The sequence below is a fragment of the Monodelphis domestica genome, chromosome 5, assembly GCF_027887165.1.
Source record: "Monodelphis domestica isolate mMonDom1 chromosome 5, mMonDom1.pri, whole genome shotgun sequence".
In the NCBI taxonomy this organism is placed as follows: Eukaryota; Metazoa; Chordata; class Mammalia; order Didelphimorphia; family Didelphidae; genus Monodelphis; species Monodelphis domestica.
This window is the reverse complement of record NC_077231.1, coordinates 319,065,347-319,084,695: the sequence shown is the minus strand read 5'-3', so window position 1 is coordinate 319,084,695 and position 19,349 is coordinate 319,065,347. Positions and strand designations below refer to the sequence as shown.

Here is a 19,349-nt window from a genome sequence, read left to right as displayed (position 1 = left end):
GCCTCACTCTGTCTTAGTCTCTGAGGTACAGCGGCCAGACAGACGTCCCTCGGGATGACTGGTGATGGCTGGGAATTCCCTTTGGCCGTGGCATCTTCCTTGTCCGTCTCCACAGCACCTTCTTAAGCTGCCTTCTTGGCTGGTAGATCAGATTGTTCTCATCCACCCATTGTGTTAGAGGAAGTCTTCACATGCTGACCCTTTGGTTACCATTAACATGGCTTAACCTACCTGCTGAGTCAGTTTTACCAGCTGTGGCCACTGCCCAAGCCACAGCTTCGTGGAGCCATGAGGTGAGAGTTGAGTGAAAGGTAGACACCAAAGGTGGATGAGTAGTTCTGAAATGGGCTCTTCAAACTCTCCCCCTGCACCCAGAGGTGCTGGTACTCCCTGGGCACTTGGTGCACCCAGAGAGCGCTGCCATTCCTGCCTATCTGACTATGGGGAAGGCTCAAAGTCCCTTCTCTGGGCTTTGCTTTCTGTTTTTATCAAATGAGGGAGTTGGACTTGATGGCCCCTCAGGTTCCTGCCAGCTTAGAGTTCAGACCCTAGGACTGGCTTCTCCTTGAGGTGCCCCAGTCTCAGCACAGGGGTGCTCATCTTGAGTGAGGCATCAGAACATCCTCTCCCTGGTTTGCTCTGCTTAGTGACCATTTCTGAAGGCCCCCGTTTACCATCTGGGCTCCGGGCTCCTAGTAACAACACCTATGATTTAATAAGCAATGCATGCCAATTGCCTAACAGATCGGGACCAATCCCCTTCTTCAGCTGTGAGCCGGACCCCAGACACAAGGGGAGATGAACTTTCATATGCTAAAAACAGTCACATAACATCAGTCAGTTAAAAAGGAAACAATACAGCATTAGGTGATCTGATTTCTAATTGGATGAAAGATTAGGAACTTTCTGAGTTAGGAAAGGGTTCGGGTTCTATTCCCTGAATTCAGGAAAAGCTATCCCATTCCTCCCCAAGCATCTATAAATAATAAAAGGGACTTGGAAACAATAACTGATTGCTCAACATGGTGCCATTTTTCAGATAAGACATATAGGCTGCTTGAGAAACAGTTAGGAAAAAACTCCTTCCATCAGTCTTAGGATCTAGTTGCATTTCTAGTCAGCATCACCCTGGTCCTTGGTTAAAGATACAGGTGGTCCAGTTTTCCAGCCATGCTGGGTTCAAACAATACAATAAGGTTTTCTCCCAATTCCCACAACTGAATAAACTTCTTACAAGACAGAATTTGGACCAGGCCCATTATTGAAGAGTGTTACAAGGGAATCACTTTAAAAGACTGATATATATTAATTTAAGGTCGCCAAGGAATTCAGCTATGTAATTCCTAAATGAAAACTCAAGTTTGCAGTCAATCTTTTATGGAGTTTAATTACAATAGGAGGAAGAAAGGAATTAGAGATAGAGAGAGAGAAAAAGGGAGAGAAAGGAATAGGGCTTAAATACCCCTTCTGTTTAGGCTGGGCCAAAAGGCCCAAGCCCTTAGATAGCTGGGGCAAAGAAAGGAGATCAGTCCCTATTACTCACGTGACCAAAATGGAGAAACAGTCTCAGAGGCCCCCACCTTCAACTTCCTTCAGAGCAAGCTTCTCAGAGTACACTGCCACCACTCTGATCAACTCCTCAACCACCCCGAGTCTTCAGACCCCCCTGATCTTTAAGGAAACCATCCAAGTTGCCTCCCCTCAGTTCTCACATCTACCAATCACTGTCCATCAATTTCCCGGTGCCAATGGAGGCTCTAGCTTAACCCAGGACCGCCCAGAGGCTTTGCACATGTCTGTTGAAGGTCATATTTTCAAATGATTAAATCTTTGCTCCTTTGCTACAGCCCTTTCTAAATCCTGTTAACCTGAGTAGGGTAGAGATTGGAATAATTAAATTTTGATCTAGGCTGCAGCCCTTACTCAATCCTGTTAGGACTGAATAGGGTGGAGATTGATTCCAAGTATCTCCATTGTATCAATTCTAAAATCAATCAGGACTCAGAGAAATTCCTGTTCTATGCTTAAGCATAGGTCAAAGTCCTTTCCATTGTTCAGCAAAAGGTTTCTGTCCTAAAGCAATCTTAAGAAGGGAAGAGAAGGAACCTCCCATGCCAATGGGGTTCACATTCCAATAGACTATCAGTAAGAAATTTTCCAAGTATGAAATATCCCAATGGTGAAAATTCCAACATTTATAAGTCTAAGGAATTTTGAGGTTTACAATCCCCACTGATGATCATTGGGAGACTAGTCTCCCCATTGATCATTTAACATAATCATTTTGTAGTTCTAAATTCACTTCTAACTAAAGATATACACAATATTCAATTTTCTAAGAGAAATTAGAATAGTGAGAGAGGAAATAGAAAAGAAAAGAAAGCAAAACCAATGTTTGCTAGGCGCATTGACAGAAAGCCAAATTAGGGGCAGTCCCTTTTGGCATAAATGTGTATAGTTACAATAAATGTTCAATCAAAAGTTCAGTCCAATCAATCACATCCAAAGTTCATTCTTGATCTTCTTGATGAAGTGTAGGTTTTCGGCATCTTTCTGCAACAGTTCATTCTCTGGATAGAAAAGTTTCAAGCTTCTTTCTTGAAGATCTTTTCTCAAACAAAATCAAAATCTTTGAATTTTTTATAAAAGTAAAATCTTAAGCAAAATTCTTGGATTTTTATAAAAATAAAATCTCAAACAAAAAAAATTCAAAAATGAAAAAATTCTTAGATTTTAAATTAAAATACAATCCCCCCTGAAGTAAGTATTTTAAAAAAAAATATCAAGTTTAGCTCAGAATGCAATGTTCAGTTATGGGGGTGTATGTGTCAATTATCAAAAGAATAGAAAAATAATCAAAAACATAAGAAAAATCCAAAATAGACCTTGTATAGGTCCAGTTTAAAGTAATTTCTATCCCACAAGTGTGTAGGACAGAATGCCAACATTTATAAGTCTAAGGAATTTTGAGGTTTACAAGAGAAAGGAACTAAACTAGCTCCAGAATTGAGTCACAGGTTAGAGTTAGTGTCCTTCCCTCAATTCCCACAATTAACCACTTGCTCTCCCAATCCCATCAATTTTCTTCCAGTGGAAAGGCACCAATGAAGTGAGGATCCTGTCAGTGATGATTTGCAAAAGATCATCAATTGGCTTATCGGTTGACTCTAGCTCTAGAGAGGATGTACCCCTTCCCCCCCTTTTCTAACCGATAACAAATCTAAATCCTAGAAAGACAAAGTGATAATATGTTAAACCTGGGATTTGCACTTGGATCCTAACTCCCAATTCCAGGCTGGGTCCCACTGCCTTCCCTTCCATTATAATTTCGTGTTTTCTGCATTAAAACTTTCAATGTTTCCCCTTTGTCTCTTACATTTCAAGCTATAGTTTAAGATCTTGCTTGCTCACTTTTGTATTATTTGACACAAATTTTTAAGTACTGGCTGACTCATCCATTATACCCAGAGGCGATTCAGCTCTGCTGAAGAGGGATTTATCTCAGGGTAAAGTAGGAGGGGAAGAAGGCTTTGCTTTCATTCACTATGTTGGTTTTGCTTTTTTAATCTGCCAGTAGAATTTACTGTGGAGATTGCACAGCAGCCTGGTGGAGTAGATAGAGGCGGAGCCTTAGAGTGGCCTCTGTCCCATCCTGGCTATTGGCCCCTCAACAAGTCACTTAATTTCTCAGGCAACTCTAAGTGGCAGATAAGATGCTCACCTCCATCAGTGGAAAGAGTGTTCACACTGGGAATGCCCCACACTGAAATCGCATGTCTGGACAAACAAAGCAGGTTGGACAGTCCTAAGGCCATTCCTATGGATTTTCCAAGACCCAGAATTAAGCTTGCTTAACAGAGGAGCAAAGAGGGCTTGAGGCCATAAGTGTAGACTTTGGGTCTGGCCCTAAATCAGTCTTTAATTCCCGTCTCCCCACCCCCCAGTGACCCTGGCCCATGTTCAGGTCAGGAGATGGGTAGAGAGGAGTTCATATTTATTAAAAAGAGCTTAAAGAGGGGGCAGCTGGGTAACTCCGTGGATTGAGAGTCAGGCCTAGAGACGGGAGGTCCTGGGTTCAAATTTGACCTCAGATACTTCCTAGTTGTGTGACCCTGGGCAAGTCACTTGACCCGCATTGCCTGGCCCTTACCACTCTTCTGCCTTGGAGCCAATACACAGTATTGACTCCAAGATAGAAGGTAAGGGTTTTAAAAAAATTTTTTTAATTAAAAAAAAAAGAGCTTAAAGGTGCAGCGGCACCTGTCTGCAAATACTTCGCCCTTCTTTCTCTCTCTCTCCCTCTCTCTCTCTCTCTCTCTCTCTCTCTCTCTCTCTCTCTCTCTCTCTCTCTCTCTTTCTCTCTCTCTCTCTCTCTCCTCCTTAGGTCATTGGATCACAAGTTTTAGTGCTGGGAGGGAGCTTTACAAAGCCCATTTGCCCAGCCTCCTCATTTTACAGAGGAAGAAATGGAGGTTTAGAGACTTTAAAGGACTTGCCCAAGGTCACTTAGCTACTCCATGCCAGAGCCCACTCCAAGATCAGCATCCTGTCCTTTATATCATGCTGAATTCATCCTTCAAATTAAGAAAACAATGCAGCAACACTGACGTTTCCAAAGCCGCAGTCTTGTAGGGTTTGAACAAAGCTTTCTCTCCCCCAGCAGAATCACTCCTTTCATTAACCTTTCTAGAGCATTTTCAAGACTGCAGCACACTTTTTAGACATTGTCTCTTTGGGACCTCAGTGCAACACTGGGAGGTGAGGATTACATTTGAGAGATGAAGAGATCTGCCTGGGACAAGGTCAGCGACGCAGCCAGGAAATGGCAGAGTCCCAAGTTGAACCCAAGTCTTGCTGACCCTTTGGTCCAGCACCGACTCCTTCTCCATCCATCAGCCTGGCCCCCGAGCAGCTCAGTGATCTTCCTACCACCCAAGAAACCACTAGAGAGATAACGTTCCATTCCCTAAATCCTCTTAGGTATTAGTCAGGGACTGGATGTTGTGCCCTGCCTGGTCTTCAGAGCACAAGTGTGCAGAGGTGGGCTTTTTGCAGGCTTGAGATGCCTAATTATTCCCTGGCTCAGTGCAGAATTCAGGATCAGAAAGTCCCGGAAGAAGAACAAGAGGGGCCCATGGGATGTAAGGAGAAGGCTGGGGTTTATCAGTTTCAGAGGAGGCCTCACTTTCCCCTTCCTTTTGAACTTTTAACTGTGATTGGGATTGACTAAAAAGGACTCTGTGGCTTTGCTCCCTGGAATGTGCTTTGACAGATTAATTATATGTTCCCAGGCCATAGAAGATCAGAAGAGACTCTGTGGCCGGAGGAGGGATACGGAAGTTTTGGAGCTGTTCCTTACCCGAAAGTAAGTCCAAGCATCTGAGAGATAAAAAGGGTCGTGTTTCTGGGATCCTCAAGCCCCTCTTCATCTGGGCTTCCTCCACTGTCCTGCTGGTGTTCTCCTCTCTCTTCTCTGAGATGAGCGATGAAGCTGAAATTGGGGGGCTCAGAGAATGGGGTTAATGTTTGTGGTATCCGTGGAGGACCAGATGGGAGTTGGGTGGGCAAATAATCCATCAATTAACTTTTATTAGCTACCCCCTATGTGCCAGGCACTGTGCTAAGGGCTGGGGGTTCAAAAAGAGGCCCAAGATGGCCTCTGCCCTTGAGGAGCTCCCTAACCCTAGCCCAATTATTTTTATTGCTGGACACCATAAGTGGCTCTTATTTTCAGCCTCAGAAGGAATGACCCAGTAATGCTTTTCTGGAGTCTGTGTGAGGGCAAGTTTGGGACCGTGTTTGAAGGAAGAAGAGGAGATATAATAATAATAATAATAATAATAATAATAATAATAATAATAATAATAATAATAATAATAATAATAATAACAACAACAATAATAATAATAAAACAATAATAGTAGTAACTGACATTTCTGCAGCAGCTTGCAGGTATTGATCTCATTTGAACCCAGGACAGTCCTGTGAGAAAGGGATAATGGGCATTGTTACCCCCGATTTTACCAGGAGAAGTCTGGGGATAAAACATAAGCAAATATAAATAAACAAAAGGCCATTTAAGGCAGGAATAGAATGACTCTTTTCTGTAACAAACATCTCCTTCCATGGCGGGTCCCTGTGGAGCAGGAATCCATTACCTTCCAAGGTCACCAGTTGGACTCAGAGACATTGACCACTGCTAGAAAGTCCTCTTGGGCTGAAAACCTAAATCTGCCCCCTCCCTACCATGGGTCAAGCTGAGCAAGCCTAATCCTTCTGCCCCCTGAGCACCCTTAAGGTGCCTGTGGATGGCTCCTAGCTTCTTCCACGTCTTCTCTTCTTCAAGGCCAGTGTCTCCAGAGCCTTGGAGTGACCTTGTCATTGTCATTGTCTCAAGGCTACTCCCCCTCACTCCATTGCCTGCTGGGCTTTTCTGGTTGTCAGTGTTTCCCTGAAATTCCCAGATATGGATCCAATACTCTACATGTGGCCCATTGAGGGCAGTAAAGAGGAAACTGGCACCTTCTTCCTTCTGCACGTGATGGCTCTCAGCGCACACTGCATGCACGAGCGGCAATGGGAGAGCCTTTCCTGGTCTTCCCTGCTGCTGGCACCTTCCCTCTGACACAGCCTGCAGTTTACCCCAAAGATATCTTGTGTAGAGAAGCTTGTAGTCTGTCCCCCCCATTAGAGCCAGTCTCGGTCTGTTAGCATGGCAAGGGGATGAGCCTGCCAGCTTTCCCTGTTTCTACCAAAAAGTCCCTTCTTTTCAGGGGTTCCAAGGCAATGATGGGGTTGGGGGACTGAGGAGTAACCTGTTATATCCACTTCTAGAACACAGTTCAGGAACTTTGAGCCCAGTAATGGGTCGGATGGGTCAAAAACATGAGAGCAGAATGTGTGCTGATGCTGTGGACAGCTAGATGGTGCCGTGGATAAAGTGCCAGGCCCAAAGTCAGGAAGATTCATCACTCCTGGTTCAGAGATGCTCTCAGAAACTTCCTAGCTGTGTGACTTTGGTTAAGTCACTTAACCCCATTTGCCTCAGTTTCCTCATCTTTAAATGAGCCACAGAAGGAACTGGCAAACCATTCTAGCATCTTTGCTAAAAAACAAACCTAAATGGGATCATGAAAAGGTGGACAGGATTGAAATGGCTGAACAACGAAAAGCCCAACAACTAAATTTGTGATGATTACGAAGAAGCATATTGACATTAGAGCCAGAGAATCTGGACAGAGCCAGCCCGAGTCCCAGTGGAGCAGGTTTAGCCTCTCTCTCCTGGGGTCCTGCACCCCACCTTGTGAGGCCCTTTTTGCCCTTCTGGTGGCCCGTGGCCCTAACGATGCCCGTCCTCCTCTCTGCTTCATGGCTAAAACTGTTTTCAAAAAAGTATTGGACAAGCTCTTTGCTCCTGAGGTGCCTGGTGCCTGGAAATGAAGGTGCTCCTCTTGCTCGGGGACGTTCATCTGGACGGATGACAAATCTGTGAGCCCAGGGAATGACTGGGCTGGCAGGGCAGGGCTTTGGACCCAGCCCCAGTGACCTCCCATTATCAGCACAAATGCTGTGTCTCCCTCGGGCAGATGGAAGCTCTTTGCTTTGGCATCCCAGAGCTGTCTTAGTGAGTTGTATATCGAAATGAGAAGCCTGGCAGGTTATGGCAGCATCCTCAAAAAGGGGAAGAGTGCCCGCGTCCTCCTCATGTGAGGTAAATGTTCTTCCTCCCCCAGGAAGTTAACGGACGTTGTTGACCTAGCGAGGTTCCAGAGGTTGAGGCACCTATGGCTCTCTTTCAACCAGGTAAGAGATATTTCTGGATTAAGTCCCTTTATAACTAAATGACTATTCTGGGGTTCAGGATTTAAAAAATATTTAAACCCTCACCTTCTACCTTGGAGTCAATACTCTGTATTGGTTCCAAGGCAGAAGAGTGGTGAGGGCTAGGCAATGGGGGTCAAGTGACTTGCCCAGGGTCACACAGCTGGGAAGTGTCTGAGGCCAGATTCAAACCCAGGACTTCCCATCTCTAAACCTGACTTTCAATCCATCGAGCTTCCCAGATGTCCCCTGGCATAAAAGGTGGCAGTTTTAGATTTTCAGCATGCATTTTTGGGGATGACACCCATCTATCTACATACATACAACCACACACACACACACACACACACACACACACACACACACACACATTCCTCTCCATTGGACAAATGACATGGCAAGGGAACAAAACTCGTCACCACGTCAAAAAGAATTGGGTTAACCTGCCTTTGAAATATATTGGCTTAGTGACCCTGGGCAAGTCAGTACAACCCAGTGCTCCAGACAACAAAGTCTCTAAGAAGATGTTCTTCTCCATATGAGTAGAGGGACTTTGCTGCCTGGCCATTCTTTGTACTAATGAGATCACAGGGCTGGGCCAAAATGATCTACCAGTTTAGTCAGTCACAAACCAAATGGTGGTAATCCCACTGTGCTAAGAATACGTGCTTGGTTGTTTCAGTCATCTCTGACTCTCTGTCACCCCATTTGAGACTTTTTTTGGCAGAGATAAGGAGTGGTTTGTCATTTCCTTCTCCAGCTCATTTTATAGATGAGGAAACTGAGGCAAACAGGTTTAAGTGACTTGCTCAGGGTCACAGAACTTGTAAGTGTCTTGGGATAGATTTGAACTCGGGTCTTCCTGACTCAACTCTATCCACTCCACCATCTTGTTGTCCTGCTAATAATATAGAGAAGGGTCAAACGCAATCCCAGCTTTCCAGGAGCTCCGTCTGGAATGGACCAGAAATCAGTGGCTGATGTGTACATCACATGGGTGTGACCCTCCCTGCGTGTCTTCCCTTGAGTTGTCATGGAAACCAGAGGGGAAAATCAGAAAACCTAGTCTGGCTCAATACTCCTGCCTCCTTTGTGTCCTAGAGAGGAGCTTCCAAAAGAAACCCCCTGGTGCAGATTTCCCTGCCTTGAAAGCCCTTCCTCCTCCCTTGATGGCTACGCCTCTGACAAGTGCCCTGCTGTTGGGGCTCCCCCCTCTCGATACCCTTCTATTATCTGTATAAACGCTGTCTCTGTTCCCACTTCTCTCCCTCAGCCAGATGGAAACTCTTGGGGTGAGGAGCTGCTCTTTGCTCTTTAATTCCCTGAAAGTAACTTGGTGTCTTGTATATAGTAGGCGTTTAATATATGCTTGTTGAAAGAAAGAGAAATGTTGGCTAAAAAGGAAAGCCACCTTGTCTGTTGGCTGAGTGATCCTGAGACTTTCCAGGCTCTGTTCTCCATCATATTAACTTGGAAAACTCAAAACTCCCTCCTTACCTGCAATTGCCACCCGGATTCTGGTCACTGATGAATTTCACATCTCCGTGTTGGCTTCCTGCAAGAACGGTTTTCTTCTTGGCTCGAAGGGAGGCGCTTTCCGCCTGGAATGGGAGTGGAGCCTGTTTCCCAGGAGCAGGAGGGAAAGACCTCAGCCAGGCTTCTAGCAAACTCCCTGCAGGCTTGCCTCTGGGGCTCAAAGAGCTGTTCTCACAGCCTGGGTCCTTGATTTTGAGCTGGCAGGGCCCTCCGGAGGCTTTGAGGTCCAGCCCCACTGTGCAGACCAGGTCCTGGAGATTCATTTGCCCCAAGTCATGGGGCTTCCACTTGAGCCAAAGACCTCTGACTCCAGATCCAGGGCTCCCTCCCCTCCTCTATACCATGGTGAAGCGCCACTGCCATTCCTCTTTAGTGGCCAGTCTGAGGTTGACTTTTCTCTTATAAAAAGTGGAAAAGGAGAGCTTAAATGTATGAGGCCCACTTGGAAAGTCAGATGACATTTGGGGCATTTTTTTTTCAGTTCTTCCCTTCCCTCTTGGAATCAGTACTGTGTATTGGCTCCAAGGCAGAAGAGTGGGAAGGGCTAGGCAATGCAGGTCAAGTGACTTGCCCAGGGTCATACAGCTGGGAAGTGTCTGAGGTCAGATTTGAACCCAGGACCTCCCATCTCTAGGCCTGACTCTCAATCCACTGAGCTGCCCAGCTGCCCCCATTTTTTTTTTGCAATTTTTAAATAAAAAGCATTTAGTAGACATTTTATCAACAAGATTAGGTTCTTCTGGTAAATTTTATGGCTTAAACTGGATCTTCCCTCCTGGAACATAACTGACCTTTCAGTGACTCCTCGTTCCCATGCTTCATCTCCTCCCCTGCCTTTGCAGTGGCAGTGCCCCATGCCTGGAGCACCTTCCTTTCTCACCTTCATCACGTAGAATCTTGGGTTCCTTTCAAACTTCACATCACTTGCCACTTTCACTGTGAAGCCTTTCCTGCCCATTGACATACACTTGTCTTCTCTGGCTAGACTGTAAGCTCCTCGAGGGCAGGAACAGTTTTATTTTGACATTATTGTTTTTTATCCCCAGTGCCAAGTACAATGCATGGTGCATAGTAAATGCTTAATAAATACTTGTTGATTGATTAGGACGTTCCTTGGCTCCTGTAGCCAGCAGGATGTGTGTAGTCTCCAAAGGGGAACCAACCACCCTGCCTCCCATCGGTTTAGGGAGTGGATATGTCTTTCTCAAAGCCTTCGGGGCCCCATTAATTATCCCTCTTATGTCATCTTTGTTGAAAGAATTATGTCTTCCCTTATATTTAAATCCTCCAGAAGAAGGAAGGCAGCCTGAGTAGCCTAAACATGCACAGCTTCTACCACGCTTTGAAATAGATGGATTTGCAAAGAGATGTCTTTTGGTGATTTGGGAGGGAAGCCTGTGGCAAACAAAGACAACCTATCTCCCCATGACTCTCCCTACTCCCTCCCTCCTCACAGGGGGAGGGATGGGTGGGAGAGAGAGAGACAGAGACAGAGAGACAGAGAGAGAGGGAAAGAGGGAGAGAGGGAGAGGGAGAGACAGAGAAAGGAGAGAGAGCAAGAGCAAGAGAGACAGAGATTTTTAGTTTGGAATAAAAGGAGGATAGGAGAAAGGAGCAATGTAAACAATTAAACAGCCTGCCCAGTGCTCTTAAAGACAGGTCAACTACTCTAATCCAATTCAGCTGACCTTTCTGAGCCTGTTTCCACAGCTGTCAAGTAGGGATGATAAGAACGTTCACACTCATACCAGAATACCCCAATGCTATGCCCTGAGAAATGTGCGTCGTAAACTGGAACCAGTGGGGCTGAGAGAAGCTGTCATGAAATCAAGGTCTGCAGGGGTTTCCCAAGAAAAAGGCATTTCATGACCCTCAGCCCCAGGACTGAGCAAGAAAAGAAGAGTCCAAGTCAACAAGTAATTCCAACCCTTTTGGAGAGCAATCGAATCATGCCCCAAGAGTTGCAGAGCTGTGTGTAGAACCCTGACCCAGCAATAAATGCCATTATTAGGTTCATTTCCTTAGGGGTCAGGGTGAAAGGAAAAGAACCTCTCCATTCTAGCCTATCTAGCAGCTCTCTTTGGAGTGGCAAAGAAGTAGAAATTGAGAGGATACCCATCCGTGGGGGAATGGCTAAACAAGCTGAGGCACATGATTGTGATGGAATACCACTTCACCATAAGAAATGAGGAGCAGGTTAATAAAAGAAAGAACCATGGAAAGATTGACATGAAATTATGAAAAGTGAAATGTTGAGAACCAAGAGAACATTATATGTATCTTATGTGTGTGCTTGTGTGGGTGTTTGAAGAGTGACTTTCATGAGCAACTGGATGACTCAGTAGATGGAGAGCCAGTCCTAGAAATGGGAGGTCCTGGATTCAAATTTGACCTCAGACACTTCCTAGCTGTGTGACCCTGGGCAAGTCACTTAACCCCCATTGCCTGCCCTTACCATTCTTCTGCCTTATAGATGGAAGGTGAGGGTTTAAAAAAAAGAGTGAATGACCTCAGCAAGACAGTATACGATAAACCCAAAGATCCCAGCTTTTGGGACAAAAATCCACTATTCGATAAAAACTGCTGGGAAAATTGGAAGACAGTGTGGGAGAGACTAGGAATAGATCAACACCTCACACCCTACACCAAGATAAATTCAAAATGGGTGAGTGACTTAAACATAAAGAAGGAAACCATAAGTAAATTGGGTAAACACAGAATAGTATACATGTCAGACCTTTGGGAGGGGAAAGGCTTTAAAACCAAGCAAGACATAGAAAGAATCACAAAATGTAAAATAAATAATTTTGACTACATCAAACTAAAAAGCTTTTGTACAAACAAAACCAATATAACTAAAATCAGAAGGAAAGCAACAAATTGGGAAACAATCTTCATAGAAACCTCTGACAAAGGTTTAATTACTCAAATTTACAAAGAGCTAAATCAATTGTACAAAAAATCAAGCCATTCTCCAATTGATAAATGGGCAAGGGACACGAACAGGCAGTTCTCAGATAAAGAAATCAAAACTATTAACAAGCACATGAAGAAGTGTTCTACATCTCTTATAATCAGAGAGATGCAAATCAAAACAACTCTGAGGTATCACCTCACACCTAGCAGACTGGCTAACATAACAGCAAAGGAAAGTAATGAATGCTGGAGGGGATGTGGCAAAGTGGGAACATTAATACATTGCTGGTGGAGCTGTGAATTGATCCAACCATTCTGGAGGGCAATTTGGAACTATGCCCAAAGGGCGACAAAAGACTGTCTGCCCTTTGATCCAGCCATAGCACTGCTGGGTCTGTACCCCAAAGAGATAATGGACACAAAGACTTGTACAAAAATATTCATAGCTGCGCTCTTTGTGGTGGCCCAAAACTGGAAAACGAGGGGATGCCCATCAATTGGGGAATGGCTGAACAAACTGTGGTATATGTTGGTGATGGAGTACTATTGTGCTAAAAGGAATAATAAAGAGGAGGAATTCCATGGAGACTGGAACAACCTCCAGGAAGTGATGCAGAGCGAGAGGAGCAGAACCAGGAGAACATTGTACACAGAGACTAATACACTGTGGTATAATCGAACGTAATGGACGTCTCCATTAATGGATGTCCCTGAACAATTCGCAGGGACCCAGGAGAAAAAAACACTATTCATAAGCAAAGGATAAACTATGGGAGTGGAAACACCGAGAAAAAGCAACTGCCTGAACACAGCGGTTGAGGGGACATGACAGAGGATGGACTCTAAATGAACACTCTAATGCAAATATTATCAACATAGCAATGGGTTCAAATCAAGAAAACATCTAATGCCCAGTGGACTTACGCGTCGGCTATGGGGGGTGGAGGGAGGAAAAGAAAATGATCTATGTCTTTAACGAATAATGCTTGGAAATGATCAAATAAAATATATTAAAAAAAAAAAGAGTGACTTGTTTACCTCCAGATAAAGAACTGCTAAATAGCAATAAGCAAGACATAGTTTTATAGAGAGAGAAATACATACATACGCATCTATCTTTTTGTCAGATGAGACTTTCTGTAGTGTGGGGAGAGGTGGGAGTTATCTGGGAATTGTCATGTAACAAATGAACAAATACACAATATATGTTTAAACCTTTTAAGAGCCAAGTAATTATTAAGCACCTACTATGTGCCAGCCACTACGTTAAACACTGGGGATGCAAAGAAAAGCCCAAACCAAACCGCCAGCAGACCCTCCCTGCCAGGATTCATGATCTATGAGACAACAGGCAGACAAACAGGCTAATGTGCAGGATGTGAGTGGATGATCATGAATAGTGGGAAGAAGGGGGGGGGGGGGACTGGGGGGGGGTCAGTAATGGCTTCTATTTAGCCAGGACCAGGGAGGCCAGGGAAGCTGAGACCAGGAAATGAGGAGAAGAGCCTCCCGGTCATGGGGAGAGCCAGGGAGCATGCCCTGAGTTGGGAGACGGCCTTTGGGGAATTACAGAGCTCATGACTGTCCCAGACACACGGGGCCATGTGGTGATGGGTATTCTGCCTGGGTTATCCCCTGACTGAGTCTGAAAATGTAAATGGAGCATCCCTAAATGGCCATTGAGGCAAGGAAGGTGGAGCCACTGGAGGTGCTCTGAAGGAGATCTGGAGAGAATCATGGGGGATAGAGAGTGTCCAGTAACAGAAGAGCTTGCTTTTTCTTTTCTCTTTTTTTCCCAATGGGAAGCAGTGGGGGGGAGGAGAAAATAAATGCTTATTAATTTTTAGAAGTTGAAAACTGAAAACAAGTGAAGATAGGCTGGTCACTGGAGAGAGGGAGGGATAACCATTGCCCTACCCTGTGCCCCATGAGAGTCTTCTGGGGGTCAGAAGAAAATGTGGAAAGCCCCCAGCAGCCTAGGCTGCAAACTGGTGGGAGGTGGTGAAAAAGAGGGGTACAAAATGGTCATGTGTGAAAGAGTTGCAATTTGCATTGTTGGGGTGCCCCCAAGACGGCCTCCCAGATTCACTGGTGTGCTTGAGGAGCAAGAAGAAACCTGTCCTATCTAAGAGAGTCTCAGTTTCCTGTCTAATCCTCCCCTTTGGTTTGAGGGAATGTCAGAAAAGGCTTCTTTTGGTGCTTGTTAAGTTCCGAACAGAAGAGGGGGGAGAACAACGCACTTCCCAGAGGGTTGCTAATTTAGATGTAATTCTGAGAGAGGCGAGCTTCCTGGGAGGGAGTGATGTTCAGTGAAAAGGGTCGAAGTAGACAGAGCCAGGGGGAGGGAGGAGGGGCCAGCATAAGCCCGTCTTCCCTGGCCTGGGCTCGTGATCTCAGAGGCAGTTGGGGAAGGGCTGCCTGGAGCCCCCGGTGCTCCAGGCGTTCTGGTTCTGACACGGGGAACATGTTTTCCCCGGTCGCTCACAGAAAGTTGTAATAAATCCATCATTTCCTTGCAGGGTTGACAAGGTTTGGTCGGAATGAGGCTTAGCACAAAGTTTGTAATAAAGCAGGTAATCATCCTGAACCGAGCCCGGGTTTCCAGGCATGGCACTTGTAGGTCTAGGCGACACTCTAGAACCAGGTGCTTGAACCTTCCCTTTGTAGAGATGAGAAGGGCAAAGAAGCATCTTTATCAGAGGCATCCCAACTGGCGTCCAAGCTGGGGCCAGGACTGACCGTCAGCCCTTATTCGCACTTCACAAAGGACATCGATAAACGGGAGGGCCAGACAAATATGGCAGCCAGGATGTGAAGGGCCTGGAGTTCCTGCCCCCTGGGCATCTCTAGCCTGAAGAAAAGACTCCTGGTGAGAATGAGGGATGTGAGCGCTACTTTTATAGGTTTTTAAAGCTATTACAGAGCGGGGAGAACGTCTGAAGTGAGGCTTGATGGCCATTAGACCTTCTGAACCATGGGAAAGTCCCAGAGTGACCTGTGCTGCCTTGGGAGCTGGTGGGCTTCCTCCTCACCTTGAACCTCCAAGCAGAAGCTTGTGGTTCTGGGAGAGTGGGAATTCCTTCATAAAGGCTTGGATTGAATACATGCCATCCAGTCACTCTTCAATGCGGAGATTCTGGAATTCTTTGAGGGAGAGAGTAGGGCAAAGTATCCAGCGGTGATATCGTGTTTGGGTTCAGTGCAATACAGAAACTGACTTTCAAAAGTTGGGGAGTACCTAAGGAGGAGAGCTTTGCCCACGATTTTCAACAAAAGAGTTCAATTGGGCCAACATTCATTAAAAATAAACTGCTGAAGTTTGGTTTAGGGATGGAGACCATGATGTTTAGCACCCCTGGACCTCCAGGATCTGTGATTTTACTGGGTGATACGACGTGGACATAGACAGGCAATTTCCAGAAAATCAGAAGAGGGAGAGAGCATTAGGAATAAGAATTCAGAGGGATGGGGAAAGGTTTGAGGGGAAAGTTAAGAAGTTCAGTTTTGAAGATGTTGAGTTTGAGGTATTTATAATATATCTAGTTCAAAATGTTCAAAAGGCCATTGCACTAGGGGAAGCTAGGTGGCCCAGTGGATAAAGAGTCAGGCCTGGGGACAGGAGGTTCTGGATTCAAATCTGAATTCAGATGCTGTGTGACCCTTGACAAGTCACTTAATCCCCATTGCCTAGCCCTTACCATTCTTCTGCCTTGGATTCCTGAGTATCAATTCTAAAACAGAAGGTGAGGATGAGAGACAGAGACAGAGGCACGCACACACACACACACACACACACACACACACACACACACATAGAGAGAGAGAGAGATTATACTGAAGCTAAGGAGAGAGACGGTTGTTAGATATGAAGTTCAGAGAGTCATCTACATCGATTCAGAATTGAATGGCTGGGAGCTAAGGAGACCATCAGGTGATGTGATAAGCAGGCACTGAGAAGGGGGCCCAGGGTGGAATTTTGGGGGATCCCCAGTCAGGGAACACAACTTAGGTCCATGATGGCGAACCTATGACACGTGGCCACAAACAGAGGACACGAATATCGTGAAATTACGCTTTTCTCTCGAAGTGACATACCACCCGAGTTATGCTGTTTTTTTGGCAAAATTTGACACATGAAGCTCAAAAGGTTGCCCATCACTGACTTGGTGAAGAGCACCAGAGGAGGCTGAGGGAGGTCTGACAGGCAGGAAGACAACCAGGAGAGAGGGGTGTCCAGAAAGCCTAGAGAGAAGAGAGTATCCAAATGGAGGGAGTGATCACTGTCAAAAGCTGCAAAGAAGTCAAAGAAGATTGGGACTGAGTGGGGGAAAAGCCATTAAGTTTCCCACTTAGACCACTGGTGATTTTGGAAAGAACAGTTTGGGCTGAATAATAGATTGGAAACCAGATCACAGAGGAATCAAGTATGAATTTGGCATCTGCCTGGGAGGCCCCTTTTTGCAGGAGAGCCTTGAAGGCCATGTTTTGCTTCCTTGAATCAAAAACGTTTTTGCAGTCAAATAATCAATCCTCAAAGAGGGATCTTCTGTTCTCTACAATTTGGGCTCGGTTGTGTGATTATAACCATGGGCTCTGCTGTGGAATGAGTGGTTATCAATAGAGTTGTTGCACAACATTCACTAACAAGTTAACTTCCAAATGGCCCCTGGACAGCTCCTGGCTGTTGTCATCCACCCACCATTCCCTGTGCTCAGGCAGGTCCCTCTTTCCATTGTGGGCACTTGTTCTCATCATTAGATGGTTCTGTTGCCAAGAAGCTACTTTGTAAGCCTAAGAATGCCATAGAAGTCTGAGCCATTATTACGATCAGTGCCTAGCATCGTGCTCCATGATTGTGTTTCCTTGGACAACTCACAATACATCTCTGAACCTCAGTTTCCCCATCTGTAAAAGGGATAATGACACCCCATCTTGCGAGGGTTGTGGGGAGGAAAGGATTCTGTGAAGCCTGGAGTGCTGCACAAAGGAACTCTTCATTCTAAGCATGAAACTTCCTTTCTTCCTCACAGAGGTCTGGGGACGGCTTTGGGTGCGGAATATGGCAAATGCTGTCAGCCCACTTGATGTGTGAGTCTTGATCGAATGGTCTTTTTCCTTCTTGATTTTAGTTAAAAGGTCTGATGACTGGCTTTGGGAGCAGCATATTGGGAAATGGAGGTGATGTTCAGATCAAAGGTATCAACAGTTTAAGCAAATAAGTGTATGTTAGGCAAAGCCTGACTAAACGCCCGAGACTGATAGAAAAAAGCCCTTATTTTGTCATCATTCTCTTTTTTCAGCTCTGCAACATTGCGTTTTTGCTACGAAATCATTGTCTGTCAGAACTTTACCTGGACCACAACAACCTGTACCAGATAGAAGGTACGGCCTCCCGCGTCCATTGGCCTCTAGAGGACATTCCTCATGAAAGGGTTTCTAAAACGCATGTTGGCTCTCAGACATGATAACCCAAGATGGGGTTTCCAGTGACTGTGGCCAACACAAAAGGGCTTGGGTGGCTTCTGCTGTCTTTCCATTGAAGAGTGTTGCCATACATGGCAGCAGGCTCCTAGAGCCCAGGCCCAACTCACTGAGGGCTGTGCTCCTACTGGAAAGGAACATTTTGATGTTCTTTTAGAGCTTCACCATTGGGCTGTCCAGTTGGAAATCAACTGGATGGGGCCAGCCAATCCTGTTTTAAGAACCTATGATGTTAGAATATGGTGAAACACGGCTCTCTACAGTTTTGAGGGTTTCACAGCCTCGTTAATGACTCCCCATTGGAATCACATCCCTTGTCGCCCTTGCTGTCCTCCTCTTATGCCTTATTGGGGTGTTGAGGCGACCTTGGATTTGAGAGAATGGTGCCAGGCGATGCCACTCTGCGAAGACTTCAGGTATGAGCCTGGCGGCCAACTGTGTGTTAGTTGTGAAGTGGCCCAGCTAAGTTGGGAAGAGCCCATCATGGAAAGCTTGGCCACTGTGATGTTTCCCAGAGTGTCTGCTATGGCACTTGATGCCCAACTCAAACTGAAACGAGGACCCCTAAACTGTAACACTATGAACCTTATCTAGTCGATTGTATTTTTCCTTGCTAAGGGTTTCCCATTTATATTTTGATGTGGTTCTGTCTCCTAGGGGGTGTCATGGTCCCATAGGCCATGACTTAGAGGGATAATGATGATGGAGATGGAGGGAGATGAAATCACAAAAATTCTGAAATATTGTGGAGGTGCTGGCCCCAGACTCTCTCCCAGTGTCTTGCCCACACTGTTCTCAGTGGCAGTAAAGAGCTGGTGGGGTTCCCTGGCATCTTGTCAGTGGTTGCAGGAGCAGAGTAGGCAACATCATGCCCCTGAAGATAATTTGTCATCATCATCATCCACCTGGTGGATAAAGAGCTGACCTCAGAGTCCCAAAAACGTGGGTCGAGCCCCACCTCTGACATACTGCCATTAGGACCCGGGGATTGGGACAACTCACTCTGTCTACAAGTTGCCCAAAAAGTATTTCTGTCCATTGGTGAAAGAAGTTTTCTCACCTGGTAATTCCCCAAACACCACAGGTATAGTCCTCCCTGTCTGAGACGTTCAAACCTGGGCCATGAGATCCTAGTTCTAGTGCTGGACGGGACCTCAGAGGCAGTCTGGTCCTCATTTTACAGATGAGGGATGGAAAGGGGCTTACCTAAAGTCCTAAAGCTCATAAGTAATGGAGGCAGGACATGAACTCTGGCTCCAGAGTCCCTGCGATGTCTGCTCGACCACGATGCTCCCCAAATGAGGTTGATTTTGTTTGAATTCCCCACTGAAGCAACTTTTTAAAAAAGGTTCTCTGGATTGATTGACTTGTGATTGAGTTTCTTTGATTGACTGAATAAGTCTAAAACTGACATGGATGATAGGGGGGTGGAATGAAGAAAGAACAAAAGAAAAGTCCTACAGACTGCACGTGGACCTCCCTACATTCACACCTTAAGGGTTATTGGGATAATAGATAGAGATTGAGAATAGAGAAATATAGAAGGAACTATGGTGGTCATTAAGTTAAAGTCCATTTTACAGATGAGAAACTAA

General features: G+C 45.5%; 1 protein-coding gene across 1 annotated transcript in view; it reads left to right on the top strand.

Moving 5' to 3' along the window:
• LRRC72 (leucine rich repeat containing 72) overlaps positions 1 to 19,349 on the top strand; it is a 36,704-nt gene that overhangs the window by 2,768 nt on the left and 14,587 nt on the right. Inside the window, exons 2-4 of the mRNA XM_007505427.2 lie at positions 5,292 to 5,365; positions 7,734 to 7,803; positions 17,574 to 17,655. Coding sequence (XP_007505489.1) covers positions 5,292 to 5,365; positions 7,734 to 7,803; positions 17,574 to 17,655 — 226 coding nt within the window. The remainder of the gene's footprint in view (positions 1 to 5,291; positions 5,366 to 7,733; positions 7,804 to 17,573; positions 17,656 to 19,349) is intronic.